This window comes from Phoca vitulina, unplaced genomic scaffold (genome assembly GCF_004348235.1).
Source record: "Phoca vitulina isolate PV1807 unplaced genomic scaffold, GSC_HSeal_1.0 scaffold28, whole genome shotgun sequence".
In the NCBI taxonomy this organism is placed as follows: domain Eukaryota; kingdom Metazoa; phylum Chordata; class Mammalia; order Carnivora; family Phocidae; genus Phoca; species Phoca vitulina.
Genome location: NW_022589731.1, coordinates 1,227,009 through 1,247,355, shown reverse-complemented (window position 1 = coordinate 1,247,355; position 20,347 = coordinate 1,227,009). Strand labels below are relative to the sequence as shown.

General features: G+C 53.6%; 3 protein-coding genes across 3 annotated transcripts in view; 1 reads left to right on the top strand and 2 right to left on the bottom strand.

The window, feature by feature from the left end:
* Nucleotides 1-1,166, bottom strand: part of GBF1 (golgi brefeldin A resistant guanine nucleotide exchange factor 1) — a 117,304-nt gene extending 116,138 nt beyond the window's left edge. The window contains 1 exon segment of the mRNA XM_032422953.1: nt 914-1,166. The gene's annotated coding sequence lies outside the window, so the exon portion shown is untranslated.
* A 12,574-nt stretch (nt 1,167-13,740) lies between these two features.
* On the top strand, nt 13,741-15,293 carry PITX3 (paired like homeodomain 3). The gene is made up of 3 exons (XM_032423491.1): nt 13,741-13,858; nt 14,031-14,318; nt 14,571-15,293. Exons 1-3 carry the CDS (start codon nt 13,741-13,743, stop codon nt 15,077-15,079), a joined length of 915 nt encoding a protein of 304 aa, XP_032279382.1. The 3' UTR covers nt 15,080-15,293.
* Nucleotides 15,294-16,381: 1,088 nt separating this feature from the next.
* On the bottom strand, nt 16,382-19,148 carry ELOVL3 (ELOVL fatty acid elongase 3). The gene is made up of 4 exons (XM_032423116.1): nt 19,048-19,148; nt 17,927-18,058; nt 17,065-17,216; nt 16,382-16,809 (listed from the first exon to the last, which is right to left on the bottom strand). The coding sequence occupies exons 1-4, from the start codon at nt 19,146-19,148 to the stop codon at nt 16,382-16,384; spliced, it is 813 nt and encodes a 270-aa protein (XP_032279007.1).
* Between the last annotated feature and the right edge of the window lie 1,199 nt (nt 19,149-20,347).

The window sequence follows — 20,347 nt, the reverse complement described above, 5'->3', positions numbered from 1 at the left end:
TCCATCATTCACTCTGCTGCCCTGACCCTACCACTTTTAAATTAGCTGAACATCTTTCATGAGCCTTTTTACCCATTAAAAATAATAGGCCAACTACCAAACTTCACCAATACTCAAATCCCTCTCTGTTCTCGGCCAAATATGTCATAATAGAGTGGCTCCCTTGTGATTAAACATCTCTTTAGGCCAAATGACGAGACCACCTTGGGGGGAAATGCCAACCAAAATACACACCAGAAGAGAGTATCTGTAAAAGATTGTGTAAAGGAAGAAACAGTCTCAGAAGATAAGTCCAGTGTTTACATACAGACCCAGACTGGCAGTTGAGCTGCCCCAGAAGTGGCAAGTCTTCTCTTAGCCCAGATCTTCATAAGACTGGCCTCAATCCTTCCACACCTCTTCTCACTACCTGAGTCTAGGTTGCACTAGTTCATCATCCAGTATTAATGAAGCAGTTCAGCTGTATTAAGGAGGCAGTCACACAGAAGTGGACGCTGTACAGGATCTGCAGAGATTCTAATTTCTAAGGTCTAAAAATCAACCCTAAAAAGTAGATACAATGTTCTTTAGGTTTGCTTTCAGCTTTTGAGGGCTGGGCTCTTTGGGATACAGAAAGCTCTAGAAGAGGGGAGCTGAAGGCTAGGTGAAGCCTGGGAACACAGGAAGAAAGATTCCAGCACCCGAAAGGGATCAGTCAGAGCTGAAGTCGCCCCTCTGGCCGCAAGGGCCTGACCTTTGCCCCCTGCATGCCTCCCACTTCTCTCCCACAACAATCTCTTCCTGTTTTATTATTGCCCCTGCGTTCTTAACCCACCCGGCTCGTCCAACTTAAGGGCCCACCTCCCCTCATTCCCTATGGCGATGTCAGGGCGGCCTTCACGACACTGGAACTCTAAGAAGAGACTTCGCTGACCTGTCAGCGGATCCAAAATGGCGGGGCCTAGTCCCAGGACCCGCAGCCGCTGTTCATGTCCAGCCCGGGCCCCGAAGACGTCTTTAACCGACTCTCCCGGTTCTGGTGGCAGATGGGAGAAGGGAAGGAGCCCGTTTCCTGGAAGTTGAGGCCGAAGTCAGGGACCGCACAGTCGGCCAGGAAGACTCGGCCGGAACGGGCGGTGGAGCCGGCTACCTTCCCTGTCAGCTCACTGACGTGGTAACTAGCCTCAGTCTAGCCCGCTGCCTGGTAACTGCGCGAGCCCTGGCGCGCACAGCCAATCATAGGCTTGTATCGTGAGAAGTGGCATTCCAGCTACCCAATAGAAAAAGGAAATTGGCTTCGGGGGGCAAGTACAGCCTAAGAAGGCGAGATTAAAAGGGAAAGAAAAGGGTAGGTAGGGGGACAACCAACGAATACGGGTACTCTCTGAATGACAGCCATAAAAGCCAATAAAAATGGAGAAACTGTGCTGGGCGGTCCGGGAGGCGGAGTTAGGTAGAGTTTGGTTGCAGTGCGCGGTTTAGCAGTGGCTGCTGGGCATTATGGGGAGGAAAGCTACGATTTGCTGGAAAGGGGGCGGGGTCCGTTTTGAGAACCTGAGCGGGCGACCCTACTCTCCTGCGCACCCCCGGCCACCACCTATCAAAGTCATCTAGGCCAATATCTTGCCCCTTGAGGGATCACTTCCTTTCGAGGCAGCTCTGGGTTCTTTCCGTCCTAGGACCAGTCCTTCAATCTATTCCATCCTCCCCTCCCCCACCCTCCCGTCTGCCTGCCGTTTGGCTTCTCATACACCTGTCTGTCCCATCCCAACTGTTTCTGTGTCTTGTGCCCATTCCTATCATCCAGAAACAGAGAAAATGAGAGGAGGCAGGAATCTTGGATATCTAATTCAGGTCTCAATTTGCAGAGCAGGAAACCGAGTCCCAGTGTGGAAAGATGGCCCCCACGTTCACATAGCTAGTTAATGGCAGAGCAGGCAGAGCAGAGAGACAAACCCAGGTGTCCTCACCCTCAGTCCAGCTCTCCTTTTCACTGCCTCTCACTACCTCTTATGCCTTAGTCTATCAGGCTGTGATTCCCAACTCTGCTCCTCATACTAAGCCTTGGATGCTCCTTACCTACCTGGAAAAAAGCTAATCAGGGGGTTAGTCAGCATCACCAGTGACAGGAAACTGAAGCTTTTCCTGTTTGCCTTGGAAATGCTAAAAGGCTTAAGAGCTAGATGCCCACCCCAATCTTCACTCTTCTACCCCCAGCTGCCTCTCCCCTTGCTAGAGATGATACAGGTTTCCAGTATAGTTAGAATTACCTAGAAGTGAGAGAAGTGGGGGAAGAAGACAGGAGGGTTTCCTCCTTGCTGATTGAATGGTGGAATTCTCAGCCTATCTGCTGGGATAGAGCCCAGGGTTACAGGCAGACCTGAAGAGACTGCTGAGGGAGTGGAAAAAGATACCAACTTTCTCCCCATTTCTTCACATTTATGGATGACCCAAATCCAGAGAAACCCCATACCTAACCTGTAGGAATGTGGGAATGCTCTAGATTCCTCTAATTTGAAGAATCCATAAGACTGAACATCAGACCTGAAGAACTCCTCAACAGCTCCCTGCACCTGCATATTGGGCTCCTGAACTCTGGGTCCAGATTGAGGATCTTTCAACCAAAGAGAGTCAGAGGAAGAAGATAAAACCACCTTAGCACATCTTTCCACAGTACATCTGAACCATTTCCACTTTCATTTGAAAACTGGGATTTGGTCTTCTGGGCCTGTCTCAGATTGAGAGGTCTGGATAGCCAACTGGAAAATCCTAAGTGGACCAAAACTCCCTGTCTTCCTCATCTCCACTCTCATATACCTCCAAAAATGAATCAACCTAAAAGCTGAATGGTTGGGGCGCCTGGCTGTCTCTATCAATGGAGCATGTAACTCTAGATCTCAGGGTTATGAGTTCGAGCCCCACGTTAAACATAGAGATTACTTAAAAATAAAATCTTTTGGGACACCTGGGTGGCTCGGTCGTTAAGCATCTGCCTTTGGCTCAGGTCATGATCCCAGGGTCCTGGGATTGAGTCCCGCATCGGGCTCCTTGCTCAGCAGGGAGCCTGGTTCTCCCTCTCCCACTCCCCCTGCTTGTGTTCTCTCTCTCTCTCTCTCTCTCTCTCTCTCTCTCTCAATCTCGGACAAATAAATAAATAAAAATAAAAATCTTTAAAAATAAATAAAATCTTGTAAAAAATTAAAAAAATTTAAAAAGCATGAATGGGATTATGTTAGAAATGAGGAGGAGAAAGATGAACATGCCCATCATCTTACCAGGCAGAACATCTCCCTCAGATTTCAGTATTGAGTCCTACATTATGCCTAGGAATAGAAATATGAGGAAGACATGGTACTTGCCCTCCTCAATCTTAGCATCATAGAGGACATCACATAAGCTGATCTCTTCAGTATAGTGGGTGGGATAATAGAGGGTATGTGTAAGAGGGTTGTGGGAGGAAGAAGCTAGACATCTGGCTATCTTGGAAGTTCAGGAAAAGTTTCTCAGAGAGAATGAAACCTGATTGGAGCTGAGGAAAATGAGTAGGAGTTGGCAAGATGAAGACTGGAAGTATGTTACTGTCAGAAGAAAGGCCAGAGATGTGCAGGAAACCACTCAGAGATTGGAGATTAAGACAGGGTTAGGTCCAGGCAGCTCTTCCTGCCCATGGGTCCTGTCCCTGTGCTTTAACTAAAAAAAAAAAAAAAAAAAACAGGGTCAGGTGCTGAAAGTCTTGTATGCCAGGCTAGGGGGGTTAGCCTTTATCTTGACAATTAGGAGCCATTGCAGGGTTTTAAGCAGAGACATGACTGGTCAGATTTCCTTTAGGATCACTTAGGGCCCTCAAGGGCACCCAAGCTACCCAGCCTGACTCCACATGTTCCTTGGGACATCTGTCCTGTTCCTTGCATCTCCCTAGCTAGCAAGCACCAAGGCCACACCTCTCCCACAGGACTGAACCTGGTATCACTAGGGAGATGCTAGCCCTCTTAAGGCTGGGAGAGCATAGCCTGGGCAAGCCAAGGGTGCAGACTAACAGGCGAACCACCCAGGCCTGAGTGCCCAGCCTAAGTACTGACAGAGAGAGCTTCCTTTAATTCTGAGGGGTAGGCAGGAGTAGGACGGGTGATAGTTAAGTTACTTGTCCAAGGTCACTCGGTGATGGTGGCAGGATTAGAATGTTGGTAGCAGGGTTAGAATGACTCTTTGGTTTGCCTCATTCCAAACCCTGCTTTGTCCACGAAGCTGCCTTAATTGGAAGAGAGGAAAGGTAGGGGGAGAGGGCGGGAGATAGCCGAGAAGAGGAAGAGAGAAAGATGTGAAGAAAAAGAGCACAGAGAAAGATAAATTAGTCTTTCAAAGTGGAAGAGGAGGGAGGAGAGGGACAAACAGCAGGAGCAAGCGGCGGAGGAAAAAGAAGAGGAAAGAAAGGCAAGATGTGGGAGGACTGGAGCAGAGACAAAAGCGCGGAGAGACAGACAGCGACAAGTGGAGAAAATCTGCGAAACGTGAGCGGCAACCAAGCGCTGAAACCCGGTGGCCTCTCCCGGCCCGTGCGCCCTCCCACCTGGCGCTCGGGCTGCCCTATTCCCCCGGCACCACTGCACATCGTTCAGGGTGGCGGCCTGGCCCCACTTCTCCGGGGCCACCGGGGCCACTATACTCTAGCCCGCTTGGCTCTGCCAAACGGTCTCGCTCGGCGAGGTTTCAGCCACGTGGGGAGGGGCGTGGCCCAATGCTGAAGAGTGCCTCCGATTGGCCAAGGGGCGGGCTTCTTGGCGGTGCGCCGGCCGGACCCCTCCCCCGAAGGCGGGGCCTGAAAATTCACAGCTGGAAAGGGTGGAGCCCGGGCGGCGCAGCTGGAAGGGGGCGGGGCCCGACGCGCGAGGCTCGCCGCGGCGGGCTGGGGGCGCCCTGGGCTGCCATAAAGTGAATGGGCGCCGGCGGGGGGTGGCAGTCCGCCGCGAGGCTCACTCTCTCCCTCTGCGAGTCGGAGAGCGCCGGAGCGGAGAGGCGGCCCGGGCGCAGGGGGGCGGCCCCCACCGCGGCCGGGTGCCCGGCCCCTGGCCCCTGCTTGCCCTCCAGACTGCCGCCGCCGCCGCCGCTGCCGGGAGTCTGCCTGCTGCGGGACTCACTGTGAGTGCTTGACTATGCGGGGACAGGGGCTCATGGGGCCGAGGGGCCACGACCGAACTTCGGGATCCCTAAAACGGGACCTGGGTGGCTGAACTGGGGAACGGTGCCTGGGGAACGGGTCTAGACTGGGAGGGCGTACTGCAGACCCGGGGCCAGCACTTAGGAAAAGGAAAACTCAGCGTCGGGACTCGGGGGACAGAGAAGAGGGAGACTCAAGGGATCCAGAAGGAAGCCGGAGACATGAAGCCAGGACAGGAGCTCCGCGAAGCAGGGAGTAGGGTCGGAAAATCATTACCAGAAAGCGCCCTGGAATTCGGGGGCGCGGGGCAGGCAGCCAGGGAGCTAAAGGGGTTGCCGAAGCCCTGGCCAGCGGGGGGAGCTGGCGGCGGCCGCACAGCGTGAGGGCAGTTGGCGGCTCCGGACGCCCCTCGCCCAGGGCTCAGACTCTAGGGGCTGCGAGCCGGGGTGAGTCTGGTTGCACACGCTTCTCTTCCCAGCCGCTTCGCAGTTTGGATAGGAGCCGTGTTGTGGGAGCCTGGCTGCGACCGGGTCAGATGGCCGCTGTGCGGGCCGCAGGGCCAAAGCTGGGCAGCCCGAGTGACTAGGCGGCGGGGCTGGCAAGTCGGGCTTGGGGTGTCAGGGCCCGGATGGGTCTCGGCCTGGAGCCGCGTGGAATTGGACGGAATGTCCGCAGCGCGCGGGGCTCAGAGCGGACAGAATGTCCGGGGAGGCTAGGTGGGTCTCTCCGGAGCAGGCGCTCTGTCCGGCAGGGGCGGACAGAATGTCCCTGGCCGAGTGGCATGTCCATGTACCCGGCCGCGCCTTGCCCAGCTGCGTGTTCAGTGGGGTTCGCTCTGGTGGGTCGCCTCAAATCCCGGCTCACACTTCGCAAACTAGTTTCTGCTCCTAAGGGCTGCAGGGTGAGGGTGAGGGGATGCCAGGAGCAGGCAAATGAGAGTAAAGGCCTGGCCTTGGAGTGCAGTGGCGCTGGGGGACATTCACCCTCCAACCCAGACTAGATCTGAGCATCACCCGGCACTTCTAGAATCCAAATTTGAGGAGAGAAAGCCCATGGCAGGACAACTAGTAGAAGACAAGGAAAGGGGAAAATGAACCACAAGGGCAATGGGAGGCTAAGGAGGAGTCCAACACAAGCCTCCCTGACAGCTTCAGTTTCCTCACAAACTCGTAGTCAACCCCTAATTCCAATACAGCTGACCAGATAGCCCTGAATTCCTACCTGGTTGTCAGCAGGCTAAAGGCTCCTTCCCTGCAAGAGGCAGGATCCCAGGCCCAAAGAGAAAACTGCAGCCCTTTAGCAAAGCAAACCCTGTGGTTTTTTTCCCTTTTGGCTCTCTCAACCCCACCAATCCCAACACTACCCTGATGGCTGAGAGGAAGGAGACACATGGAATCCAGACTCTGGGGTCAACATGGGGCCTAGACTGCCCTCCAAGACTGGTTGGGAAGGATGTCTCAGCCCTACCCAACTGTCCCTTTTGTTTTTTCTGTAGCTGGGAAAGGGCCCTGATTCCTTTGGATCCATATAGTGACCACCCACCCTGACCCGATCTGTTTAACCAGAGCCCAGTTAAGCTAAAGGGAACAGAGAAGAGAGAACTTTCCCAGTCTGTGTAAGTAAGCAAAACAACTCAGCTGGGGACTGAGTTTTCATGGGATAAGTGCAAGTGATGTATTTAGCAATCAGTAATCTAAACAAGTGGGTCTCAACCTCTCTTGCCCTCCACCCATGAATGACATATAATATGTATTCCCCACACTCTCACCTCCATTCCTCAGTTTTAAAGTTTGCTTATCACTGGCTAGGACATTGTTTCTCAACCTTTTTTGTCCTTGCCCCCTTTTGATAAATATAAAGGTACACCCCAATTACTCCTACCATATTCTGATACACTTTTCAGGGGCTTGTGCTCCCATCACCTTTGAAAATCACTGAAATTATGGGTGAAATGAAAGTCTCTGAGTCAGGAAAGGAATAGCGAAGGCATTGCAGATGGTTCCCTGAAGACCTTAGCCCAAAGTTTTGCATTTGCCAAAAAGGCCAAAAAGTAATGGCTTTATAATAAAGATGAATGGAAACAAAAGACAGAACTTTCTCTCATCCTTGCATAAAGCCATGTAGCTGAGTGCATGCCTGGTCACTGGCTCTTAGGGAGAATGTTATGGACCCAGAGAAGGGTCAGAGAATGATCCACAGAATGGGGAGCCAGGGGCTGCTAGAGAGAGCAAACTTAAAAGCTTAGGCCTCTGGAAGGTGAAACAGGATGGAAATCCACAAATAATGAAAGGCCTAGATAAGCAGATTTGTTTGCTCCCCAAATCCTGAAATGGGAGATGAGGGGGCCTCGTAGAACTGGAGTGATGCAAACTCAAGATGAATAGGAAAATGTTCCTTGGCACACAGTGGGCAGCAAACTTCCAGAGCTTTCCAGAGAGGAGGCAGAGGCAGGAAGTGGAAATGGAATCCTTCAGGGCTTGGGAGGATCAGTGCATGTCAGAACCACAAATGGCTGCTGGAGTAGAGGGGGCAAGGCATGGAAAGAGCTCAGACCCTGGTTTTAGGAGAACTGGATTCGAATCTCTTCAATCTCTGTCACCTTGGACAAATTTATCTTCTTAGAGGTGAAATAAGGATGGATATTCCTGCTACCCGAGGTGGTTGTAAGAGTTCAATGAAATCATGTATTTGAAAGCCCTTTGCAAATGGAGAAACACCACAGAAGTAAGAAACATTATTGCTATTATTATGCCCAAACTGTAGGTCCTCTGTAACCACAGAATCTTTGTTTGGAAGGATGGAGTCTCAAGTCTTAGAGAAGCCTGATAGCACCCCTGATCCAGACATAGGAAGATTCTCAATGACAGATGGAACACCCTATCCCAAGCTTCCAATGTCAGCCATTACCCCTGCTCCTCTCCAAGAAGAGTTCTAGGGAGCTCCCCAAATGCTTAACTCCTCCACCAGGCCACATACCCTGATCTGATCTCTGCCTGCCTCCTGCTCAAGGATGTGAATATGGGCCTGGGACACAGGTCCAGGAGGGGAAAGGGAGGCAGGCTGGAGCTGAGCTGGGGATAGGCATGAGAGAAGGACAGAGCCCCCCAGATCTTTTCTTCTCCATTCACTCCGAATGATGCATCCTAGAGAGTGGGGAGGAAGAAGGCAGCTAATCTGAAAGATCCATTAGGTCCTGAGCTTTGGGATTATCTGGAGTGTCTAGCCCATGGTCATGTGCAGGGACCCACGATGAGGGTGATGGGGACAGAAAGGGAAAGAAGATAGGCAGTGGGGGGAATAAGAGCTGCTTTCAAAATTCTCTCCACTCCTTCTCCATTGTCCTCCCCAGGGCCTTCTTTACACTTTTCAGTTAAGTTCCCCCTTTCCCACCTTTCCCCTGCCCAATCCTTTCTGCTCACTACAGCCAAGTAAAGGTCCCAGAGCCGCTGCTCTTATGTTTCTCCCCTGCCTACAAGCCTCCAGCGACTCCCACTGCTTGGAGTACTGCTTCTCAAAAGCGGGGGATGGGGAGAGCAGGCAGGTCAGGAGTAGAAGGGGCATGATGCTGCAGCCGAAATGTGCCCCATCTTCCTGGTGTGGTGATGTCACTTGAAGATGTCACTTGGAGACGTGGAGAGAAAACTTTACTTTTATATCAAAATAAATATGCTTAAGTGTGGAATAGAATGCAAAACTTGCTTCAATTTTTAACGTAAGGCTGGAGATCTCAAAGAAATTTCATACTGGTGGCAGCTGTTCGAGGTTGTGCTCCCAGTTTCCCAGAGTGATGTTCTCTCTTACTGGTCTTAGGAGGTTTTGATGGAAAAGCTGGAGATGCTCTAGCTTAGACTCTATCAGACCTGAAGCACCACCCCATGCCCTTCATTGGAGGCTCCCGCAGCCTGACCTGTTTTCCTCTGATGATTTCCCATTGCCCACACTGAGACCCTGGCCGCCTGAGACTGCCTGTTGCCCTCGGAACCTGCCAGCTCATTCCCAGTACTGCTCTCTTATTTAGAAGCCTCTGCTCCTTCTCTGCCTCCCTGGTTCCCAGCTCTGCCATGTGCTACATTCTCTGAGCCCCATAACTTGATATCACCTTACATGGGCTTCCATCTCTCTGACCCCCCACAATGTGAGAATTAGGCCTATTTAACCCATCATTGTCCATCCTGTTTACCTTCCCAGACTGTAGACTCCTAGAAATTAGGGTCTGTGCCTTACCGTTCTTGGGGATCTGTCCTAGCACCTAACACTTGCTGAAGGAAAGACGGGAGGAAGGGGAGGGGTGGGTGTGGGGGCCCATTTCTCTGATCCCTAATTTACCCCTTGATAAATTAACTGCATAGAATCATTGCTGCCTCCACTCAAGCCTTAGGGTTTCCTCTTGGGTCTGTGACCTTCGTCTATAGCTGTCTTCATTTGCGCCCATTTGCTCACCGCAGCTCGGCAGACCAGACAAGTTGGGTCCTCAGCATCCCTAATGAACTTAAAGGGCTTACTTTCAGATCCAGGTTTCTAGGCGGGTTCCATGCTAGTTAAGGGCCCTGGTTTATACTCTATCACCAACTTGCTACTTGCTGAGCTGAGCCATGGTGCCACGACTCTATCCCTTCCATCTTCCAAGGGTTTTCTCCTATCTCAGGTCTAGGGTACACCTTCTGCCCAGGCATCATTATTGCAACTACTTGGGAGCTCTCTAGCTGAGGCCCTGATTTGCCCCTTTGGCATCAGGGCATAAGTGGGCACACATGGCAGTTGCCTTCTTGCCATGAGCTTGGGTCCCTTGGGAACCATGGCCTCCCCTCTCTGACCTCTCTGACCTGGGATAACCTGTGCTCTCCCCCTTAATATATCTTGAATGTTTTGTTCTTCCTGCAGTCCATGATAGGCTTCCTGTAATGCCAGCTTTTACTAAAGAATCAAAGCACACCTGCAGGTCCTTTCTTCTTCCCAGTGTGGGGATTGTCACCCTGACACCATGGAGCCTGGCCCATACATCCCAAGTAGGGTGTGTCAGGAAGGCTGGAGGGGGGACCGGCAGCCCCTCCCAGAGCTGGATTCAGCACCCCACTGTTATCTCCTGACTCTCTCTGCCCCTGCCTGGTATTTCCTACCAGCATCAACCAATCCTGCAGCTTCCAGACCTACTGCTTGTCCCTGTCCACCGATTGAGGTGAAGCCCCTGGCCTCAGTCCCAACTCCCCAGCTTCCTGACCTCCAACAGTTTGGGGGAGCTTAATCCTCAGCCAGCCTGTCTCCAGCTCAGACAACAGCCTGGCGCCCCCAGCCTCTGCCTGGCTAGCCCACCCGGACTCGAGTCCGCTGGAGGCCTGTGCTCCCGCCGTCTATCTCTCTGTTGCCTGCCTGGCTGTGGTGTTCTTGCCTTTTCATTTTTGCAGGCAGGGCTCTTCTCGGCCTCAACCCCTCTTTCCACTATTACTACACCGGTCAAGAGCCTGAAGGTTTCCTTCTTCCCTTTACCATGGCTCTCAGCTTCAGTTACTCTGCCCATTTTGCTGTTACCTTATTGGCTGGGCCCTCCTTTATGTTCAGGGCCGAGTATTCACAACACACCTTTGCATCCCACTCTCAAATGCAGCGTACTCACCTTTATTCACCAGAGGAATTCTTCACTGGGTGATACAGGGTCTAGGAAGGTGAACTCAAGCAAAGGCAGAGACAAGGATGAGATCTTACTTACCACTCTATCCTCAGTGCCTTACTCAATGCCCAGCTCATAGACGGTGCCAAATAGACATCTGTTCAATGAATGGGGAGGGGGGCGCAGGGAAGCAACTTGGATAGAGTTTTATCCCCATTCATTTTTACATTATGTTTTATTTTAACCTTATAACAATACTAGAGGTAGGTAGGGAAGGGAGTATGATCTCCCTTTTAGAGATGAAAAAATATGTCCAGAGAGGTAAAGTACTTTGCCAAGAACACACAGCTAGTAAGTTGGGGAGCCAGGACATGAACCCAGATCTTTTGTCTCCAAACCTATTTTCTTCTGGCTATTCCAGATTACTTTCCTAGGAAGGGCCTGGGCAGTTTCCACCCTCTACCCCCAAGCCATCCTCTTCCCTCAGACTTCTCCCCACCCAGGGAAACAGGGTCTCCCCAGCAGCCACTGAGTATAGACCACTCCCCTGGCCCCTTTGGCCTCCTCCTCCCCCACAGAGTCCTTAGTTCCTGGGACTGAGAGCTGAGGTTCAGAGGGGCCAGGCAGGGGGGGAGAGTAATGGCTAGCTCCAAAACAGCCAAGGCAGCTGTCCCTGTCACAGAGAGAGGAGACTGTGTGACGGTGTGGGTCTGTCTGCCTGAATGTGGGAGCGCATGTGTGGGAGAGTATGTGTTTGTATGCCTCTAGCTCCAAGTCCAAGTGCTTATTTTGTCTGAGTGGGGGCTCGTGTGTGTCTGCATGTGTGTCTGTCTGTCTCTGGGAATACACAGCCTGAACTCTGCTTTCTCAGCCTCATCTCTTACTCTGGCCCTTATCTCTCTCCACCCTGCCTCCCTCTGCTGCAGTTGAGGGTGAAACGGAGATACAGGTACGGAATGCTGGGGGAAGGGGAGTTTGGAATACTGGAAATCTGGAGCCAAGGCAGACTGGAAAGACAAATGGCACTGGTGGGGTTTAGTTTTCCCTACAGGTGAACCAAATCGTCCCTTTTTTCCCAGTGGTGTTGTTCCCATGGCCTCTGGAGAAGCCAGGGGCATGGCTTGCATTTTGAGAGCATCTTGGGTATAAAGTAAGAGGAGACTTGAGAGCACCCCTTTTTCCAGCTCTCAGTTCTAAGCCTTTTGAGCTACTTGGGAAGAACTACTAGTCAAGGCTGCCACAGGTCTCACCCAAGGGCATGTCCCTTCTATCAGAGCATCGCTGGGCCAGCCCCAAGCCTCTGACTCCTGACCACAGACCTGGAAGGGGAGGTGAGCTGAGCATCCCCACCCCTAGCCTGACTTCTCTCCTTCCCGGTTCCCTTCAGTCCTGCCTCTCCAACCTTAGAAAAAGGTCCAAGTCTAGACCCCACCCCCTGCAAAAAGAACAGGGACTGCTTCTCAACCTCCTGCCTTGACCTCTGTTGCACCCCCAATCTCACTTGAGAGGTTGGGGGGGCAGCTGTCCTCTCTCAGCTGGTTGACGGGGGCATTACCATGTGCAAATACAGGCCGCTGCCCATCTGCGCCTCCCAGAGAGAGGCTCCTTATAAATTCAGAACAGCCAAGTGACACACATCTCAATCTAGGCTAATCCACCACATTAATGCCACCCTGCAGAGCCTGCATTAAGTCCCCGTTAATGGAGAGGCAGATGGACCCCTCCTAGCCAGCTCTTTACCCCTGTTCCTCTGTCCCTAGACTCCTTTGGTTCTCCTCTGACCAAGAGGCATCCAGAGTTCTTGAGCCTCACTTAGAGCCCCTTTCTCCTTCTCCCACCAGAGGAGGCTTGGGAGAGCCAGCAACAAGGGGGACCCTACTGGGGAGACTTGGAGAGGGACCTGGGGCGTCTCCTGGGATAGGGAATAAGGGCGGGAATGTGGCTTTAAGAAGCTCACATCTGCTGCGGTGGGGGGGGGCAGTGGAGGCTGGCATGGGTGGAACTGGTAAGGGGGTGAGGTGTGTCTGCATGGGCACAGAAGCGGACAAGGCCAGAAGGCCTAGGGACTTTCAAACTTGTTTGTGATCCTGGAATCCTTTCTTCAAATGCTATCTCCCTAGAAAGCATAAACAAAACAAGCAAAAACAGGACTGTCCTGGTTGAAGCAGACCCAAGCAAGGCCAAGCTAGACTTCTATCCCTGAGGCTAGCCCCAAGTTCCAGTCCCTGAGGGGGTGTCTGGGTAGGGCCCCAAGGAAAACAAATAGAAAAAGCAAATGAAGAAAAAGCATTAGCTTAGGAGTTTCCCAGGCCTGGTTCAGATCCCAGTTTCACGACGTACTAAGCTCTGTGACCTTAGTGGTTACTTCAAGTCTGTTTCCTCACCTGAACGAGGGTGATAATACTTAATATTGATGCATTCTTGTGAGGAGAGAGATAATGAGGTAAAGGCCCATCGTAAGTATTCATAAATAATAGCAGTGGTTATCCTCATGCGAGACATACTGGGTCTGCTTCAAAATCAAATCTGTCCCACCGGAGAGTAACAGAAGTTCAGACTGTGTTCAGGTGTGATTGGCTGAGGGGCATGTATGAGTTTGTGTGGATACCGGACATACATGTGAGAAGGAACTGAAGTTTTTGAGGATGTGGTATACGGCACGTGGTGCGCAGTAGTGTGGTTGTCCTTAGCTAATTCAATCAATATCTATTGAACACCAACTGGGCACCAGGCAGAGTTCTAGCTAGGTGCCCAGCAGTGAACAAAACACAGTCTAGTGTGCATGTCTGTGCGTAATACCCCTGGGTGCACATCTTTCTCCCCTTAGGCTGCTGTTTCCCTATTCTATCCTAGGGTACCCCACACAGGGATAGCTTTATGTCGGTAGCTGAGAAAGGGGCAGTGAACTTGAGGGGAAACACTACTGGGAACCCGATAACCGGGAGATTTTATCCCCATCAACTTGGCCTGTGTCTTCTCTCCCTTCCAGAGTCCTCCCTCCATGGAGTTCGGCCTGCTTAGCGAGGCGGAGGCCCGGAGCCCGGCCCTCTCGCTGTCAGATGCGGGCACTCCCCACCCGCCACTCCCAGAACACGGCTGCAAGGGTCCAGAGCACAGTGGTGAGCGCACCCCCTACTGGGGGTAGGGGAGAGAACAGTTCTGTCCCTCCTGGGGGTGGGATCTGGCAGTGGAAGGCCGGGTGGGAGTGAGGGGTCAGCGGAGGAGGTCCTTGAGACGCGGAATCCGCGCAGGCCTGGGCGCCCTGTGACCTGCCCCCACCTCGGCCCCCAGACTCGGAGAAGGCCTCGGCTTCGCTGCCCGGCGGCTCCCCGGAAGACGGCTCGCTGAAGAAGAAGCAGCGGCGGCAGCGCACCCACTTCACCAGCCAGCAGCTGCAGGAGCTGGAGGCGACCTTCCAGAGGAACCGCTACCCCGACATGAGTACGCGCGAAGAGATCGCGGTGTGGACCAACCTCACCGAGGCCCGCGTGCGGGTACGGCCCTCCCAAACCCGCAACCCTCTCCTGCCCCGCGCCCCCGCCCACCTTCCCGCTCCGGCCCGGGGCCTCTTTCTCACTGGCCGCTCAGCGAGCTGCCCTGGAGCCAGCAACCTGCGCTTCCGCCCTGACTGCCTATCCTCGGCCCAACACCCGACGTGCCCCTGCCTCCGTGGGCTGCCCCGCACAGCCTCCGGCCTCTGCTCTGACTCCCTCCACCCTGTCGCTCCAGGCCGCTCGTTCCTTTTCCCCCGGCACTGTCTCCCGTTCTCTTCTCCCCTGCTTGACTCCATCCTACGCGCCCCCCGCCCCGACCCTGTAGCCCCTGACTCAGTCGTGCCGCTAGGGGGGCTGGTGCCGCCCTACGAGGAGGTGTACCCCGGCTACTCGTACGGCAATTGGCCACCCAAGGCGCTCGGCCCGCCGCTCGCCGCCAAGACCTTCCCGTTCGCCTTCAACTCAGTCAACGTGGGGCCTCTGGCTTCGCAGCCCGTCTTCTCGCCACCCAGCTCCATCGCCGCCTCCATGGTGCCCTCGGCCGCAGCCGCCCCGGGCACCGTGCCAGGGCCCGGGGCCCTGCAGGGCCTGGGCGGGGGGCCCCCCGGGCTGGCTCCGGCCGCAGTGTCCTCCGGGGCAGTGTCCTGCCCTTACGCCTCGGCCGCTGCAGCCGCAGCTGCAGCCGCCTCCTCCCCCTACGTATATCGGGACCCGTGTAACTCGAGTCTGGCCAGCCTGAGGCTCAAGGCCAAACAGCACGCCTCTTTCAGCTATCCCGCCGTGCCCGGGCCGCCCCCGGCCGCCAACCTCAGTCCGTGTCAGTACGCCGTGGAACGGCCCGTATGAACGGCCCGGTCCGTCGACCATCCCCGAGGGCGGGGGCGAGAATTCACAGCCTCCCCGGACTGGGGTCGTCTTGACTGGCTTGCCCCTATCCCGGGGTCTGAGAGGGGTGCCGGGACAGCTCGGGGAGGGCGGAGGGGTGGGCGGCCAGCTCAGGAGAGAGCCTCCCCGCTGCCGGCCCTGAGGGATGGACTGGGCCCTACACACCCTACACACAGTCCACGCCCCTGGGACTAAGGCCAGGAACAGGGACCAGTTCCCCGGGGGCCAAGTGACCCTTGGCCCACCCCGCCTTCTCCAGACTCCCCTCCCCCATTTTCAAAGATAAATGAAATAAACGTGCGCGGACTGCCAAAGGCCTGATGATTCAGAGTTGCGGTTGAGCCCCCTCCCCTCAGGCTACCCCATGTTTAAAGGAGAGCTGGGTGTCCAGGAAAGAAGTGAGGGCCTGGGATTCTAGGGCTTCAGTCCCCTCTCAGCTCCCAACACCGGGATGGGTCAGCTGGGGGATTCCTGGCGCGGGGGGGCGGGGGGGGGCACCTGCGTGCGAGTATGTAGGTGTGGCTTAAGGACTAGCTACTTCGCTAGCGTTGGCCAAAGCTGGTGCTGCGGCGCCACCTCGTGGTCTTATGGAGGATAACTGGAAGTTCTGGTCTGGAACGCTTGCTTGCAGGTGTCAATTCTGCAACTTAGGAAGCCTATGACCTTAGATAAGTTACACCGCCTTTCTGCACCTGTTTCTCACTGTTCCTATGAGGGGCTTGGGTCTCTAATAGCAATAAAATTCTGGTCTGTAACAGACATTTATTAAGTGCCTACCAGGCCTAGAATTCTTATTGAGTGTGTGTGTGTGTGTGCCCCTCATCTTTCCACACACCTTCACACCTTCTTAGGCTTCTCACTCAGTGATCATCCCGCTGCCAGCAGCCCTCTCCCATCACAGCAGTCCTCTTCCCCCAAATCTCAAAACCCCCAAAAAAGACTTGTTGAAATCTTTAATTTAAAAATGGAGTAAGAAAATTTCTGGATAGAAATATAAATTCAGCTCTGGAAATCCTTCTCAGTTCTACCCCCATCCCAGGGCTTGCTTGGCCTTCACATTAAAAATAGAAACATCAAAGTACTAGATTACACCCCACCCACAGCTGACACTTCTTGTCTGACATCACTTCCTGCCACCTTGGGGCACAGATCCCATGGGAAAAACCATGCAGGGAAGGCATCTTAATTATTCTCCCAAACCTAAGCTCAACCCTTTGGTGCCTTGGCAGGGAGAGAGCCTGGGGCTCCTTTTTCTCCAACCCTTCACTGACTCTTGGTCTTGGCTTTGACTTTGGGCACTATGTAGGTTTGGTGGAAGAAATGGGCAAAGAGGAAGAAATAGGTCATATACAAGACAAGGGACCAGAAGAAGTGTTCCATTGTGGTGTGGCAGCCCTGTTCCTGTCTCCAGATGTAAGTTAGGATGCCAACAATGGTTCCCATAAACATCTGCAGGATCTGCAGGCTGGTGATGAGCATGGGTAACCACTTGGGGGACTTTACTTTGGCAGCCCTCAGAGTGTAGTAGATGTACATGATGGCATGCACACCGAAGTTCATGGTCATGAACCAGCCGCCTGCAGGCACCTTGTTCTTGTATCCAAAGCTCGAGTACACTAGCACTGTGCTGTGGTGGTACCAGTGCACAAAGATGAGCGGCCGCTTACGCAGGATGATGAAGGCCGTGTCTCCTGGGAGATGGGGAGGCAGAGCTGGCATACCACCCAGTTGGCACCACCCTCCGTGATGGATATAGGGACATGGGGGAATTCTCAGGGCATGGACAAGGGCCTTTGTGGCAAATAATTTAAAGAGGGGCTTGGGTAAGAGGTGTTAGGACCCAGGGGTGGGGAAGGGACTCTCCATGTGACGGGGGAGGTGTGGGGGGGTTCCTGAGGAGGGATGCCGTTGACTGGGCACCAGAGAGACAAAGACTTGCCACTCACCAAGTTCAATGATCTTGCTGAGAACAAAGAGGCAGGACCAGAATCTGATTATGGGAGTGTGGGTGAAGATGGAGAAGCACACAGTTTGCTTTAGGTCCCCCTTAAGTAGCAGGGTAGCCATATGGCCCCATGTCCTCAGTGCCCCCAGGATACTGAAATGGGATAGAGGAAAAGGGTGTAAGGGTCATCCCCAGGCACCAATTCACCCTTCCCCCGTGGCCTGGCAGGTCACTGTCCCAAGCTCCACCACTTCCCCCTTCCAGCAGAATGGGTCACAGCTTCTGAGATCCTGGGGCCAGGATCCAACCTGTAATCTAGAGGAGATTAGGGCTGGGGAAGGACCAGGGAATGCTGGAGGATGGGACTGAAAACTGAGTTAGGGACTATGGTTCTTGGGATGGGTAGGAACGTGGGAGGGGATGGGCAACAGGACTGGGGAGATAGAAGGAGTTTGGGGAATGAAATCTGGGAAGGAGGGGCTACAGAAGTTATTGGAAGGTCTTGGGAGAGGGTGTTTTGTTTTGTTTTGTTTTGGGGGGGGAGAGGGTGTTAGATTCTGAGAGCATTAGAGGCTGGAGAAAATTGTTAAAAGTACACAGACTCCATGAGCACAAGAGGACTCATGAGAGAGAGCAGAGGCTGCTTGTATGGGGCCTGGGGAAGAAAGTAAACAGGGTAATGTGGGAGGAGGATGGAAGCTGGGGAGGGAGCTGGAGCTGAGGGAATGGGCTAGGGAAAGAGTTAGAGGGCAACTTGGGGCATTGACTCACTTGGGGTTTCCAGAAAGGTTTTAGGGATAGAATGAGGGTCTAGGGTCTACAGGATAGGCAGGGAGTGGAGATTGGGGGGAGGGGGGTCTTACCTGAAGAGTGCAAGGGAGAAGGACCAAAGGATCAGAGGCCCCTGCAGGTTGAAGCCCTTCCGTGCCTTCATGTAGTTCTGCCCCACAAAGATGAGTAGCAGGTAGACCAGAGCTATGAGGAATGAGGTTGCCCTGGCAGGCAGAAGGCAGAGGGGATGGGCTTATGGGTGGGTGCTGGTTACAGGAATGCCCACTGGTCTCTCAAGGTGAGTGCTCTGGGTTGGAGTCCCAGCTCTGCCACTTACTAGCTGTGTGACATTGGGAAAAAACTACTTAGTTCTCTGAGCCTCAGTTTCCTTATTATAAAGGAGAAATAGCACTCCTCTCCTGACAGTGTTAAGGTATATAAAGTACCTAGTGCAGGGCAGGGGCTGTGTTCAAGGTTTCTGTGATTATTGCTCTCAGTGGAATTGTGATTGGGTGACACCTGCTGTGCCCATGCCTAGAACCAACCCAGAGGTCTGGTATAAGAAGAATGTGGCAATAGTTTCTGCCTGGTTGGGTTATGGTAAATTGGCTGGAGCACAAAGTCAGCCCACAAACACCTCTGAGGAGCTTTAGGGCAAGGTCAAAGAGCCTGGGGAAATCTTGAAAGAGCTCCCTGCCTGTGTCTCCTTCTCCACAGCGGGGACAATGGAGCATTTGGTGAATAGCGTGATAAATGTAAAGGCAGACTGTCCCTGGGACCAGCACTATGCCCGCACGCCTGCACACACGGCCACAAAGGACAGAGGAGAGTCGTCTATAAGGTGGGTGGGAGTAGGAGTTCAGATCAACCCCTTCCTCAGAGATCATTTCTCACTACACTCTTTCCCCTGGGTTTCTGTCTCCTACTTTCCTCAACCCATTTTCTTCCTTTCTCCCTCCCTTCCTTCCTGTCTCTCTCTTTCTTTTTCTCTTTCTCTCTCATTCTTTCTTTCTTTCCTCCGGGTCTAATCTCTGAGATGCCACGCTAACTGCACCTTGGACAACAGGGATATGGAGCCAGTACAGAGGAGCCCGATACCTTTGCTCTTTAAGAAAATCATTGCAGGCATCCAGTGTCTCCCCCCCCCCCCCCCCCCATAGCAGTCATCAAGGTCAGGACCCTGGCACGGCCCTTCGCCTTCCCCAGGTCTCACCAGTACTCCTCCAAAAGGGGCCTCATGTCCTGGAACAGCTCGAAGTTGTAAGGCTGCAATATCTGCTCTGTTTCGTCCGAGGCATTCATGGCTGTGACCATTTCGTTCTGCAGACGTCGAGGTCCGGAGCTTGAGAAGCTGGGCAAGAGGTTGGGGCACCGAGGATGGAGCGAACTTTGGGGCAGGACGAAACGCACGCGGAACTCCCAGGCAAGGAACTCCGCGGCAAGCGAGGAGCGTCAGATTCCGGCACGTGCGCCACAGTCAGACGACTTCCACCGCCGCCGCCGCTGCGGTATATGAAGCTGAATTGCAGAGCTGTGGGACGGGGCGGCGCGCGGCCCCTCCCAGCTCCAGACCGTTATCCAATCTCGACCAAGATACGCCCCTGTCCTGCCTCTGGGCCGCAACCCGCTCTCTGATTGGTCATCCTCCAGGGCACCTCCCCCAGGTGCTTCTCACACCCCAACCCAAATGCCAGTGGTAGGATCCCACCACACCCACTTTCTCATCCTTTTCTCCCACACCTCCATTCCCGCCCACCTGCTTGGCTAAGCCCCTGTACTGCCAACCACAGCCTTTGGCTGAGTGCGCTTTAATCCTGACCTACCTGGCAGTGAGGGGAGAGTGGAGGCGTCCTCAGCCTCTGATGCCTGCATTCAGAAATTCGGGTGTCAGTTTCTCGTCTCCCTGCGACCCTGGGAAACCCAGACCCCGGATGCAGACGAATCCCCCATAGTCCCATCTGCCCTCTTCAGGTCTGTGGTTGCGGGTGGGAAGGAGACTACTTTTAATATATTTTTAAAGATTTTATTTATTGGGGCGCCTGGGTGGCTCAGTCGTTAAGCGTCTGCCTTCGGCTCGGGTAATGATCCCAGGGTCCTGGGATCGAGCCCCACATCGGGCTCCCTGCTCAGGGGGAAGCCTGCTTCTCCCTCTCCGACTCCCCCTGCTTGTGTTCCCTCTCTTGCTGTGTCTGTCAAATAAATAAAATCTTAAAAAAAAAAAAAAATTTGAGAGAGAGAGAGAGAGAGAGAGTGGGGAGGAGCAGCGGAAGAGAGAGAGAAGCTGATGCCCTCCTAAGCAGGGAGCCTGATGCGGGGCTCCATCCCAGGACCCGGAGATCATGACCTGAGTTGAAGGCAGACACTTAACCAACTGAGCCACCCAGGTGCCCTGAATTTTAAAAAATTTTATTGTCAAGGTTGTTGATGTTGATGTTAGGGGAGATGGTAGCTGAGGCTGTTGTGGATTCTTTACAGTTTCCTGAATTCTTGAACTGCTCCAGCTTGAAACCCAG

Coding starts and splice junctions, on each gene's coding strand:
- PITX3 (XM_032423491.1), top strand. CDS start 13,741: ATGGAGTTCGGCCTGCTTAGCGAGGCGGAGGCCCGGAGCCCGGCCCTC. Junction 13,859..14,030: donor CAAGGGTCCAGAGCACAGTG/GTGAGCGCACCC, acceptor CTCGGCCCCCAG/ACTCGGAGAAGGCCTCGGCT. Junction 14,319..14,570: donor CCGGGGCCTCTTTCTCACTG/GCCGCTCAGCGA, acceptor CCCCTGACTCAG/TCGTGCCGCTAGGGGGGCTG.
- ELOVL3 (XM_032423116.1), bottom strand. CDS start 19,148: ATGGTCACAGCCATGAATGCCTCGGACGAAACAGAGCAGATATTGCAG. Junction 18,059..19,047: donor CCCCTTTTGGAGGAGTACTG/GTGAGACCTGGG, acceptor TCTGCCTGCCAG/GGCAACCTCATTCCTCATAG. Junction 17,217..17,926: donor TTCTCCCTTGCACTCTTCAG/GTAAGACCCCCC, acceptor ATCCCATTTCAG/TATCCTGGGGGCACTGAGGA.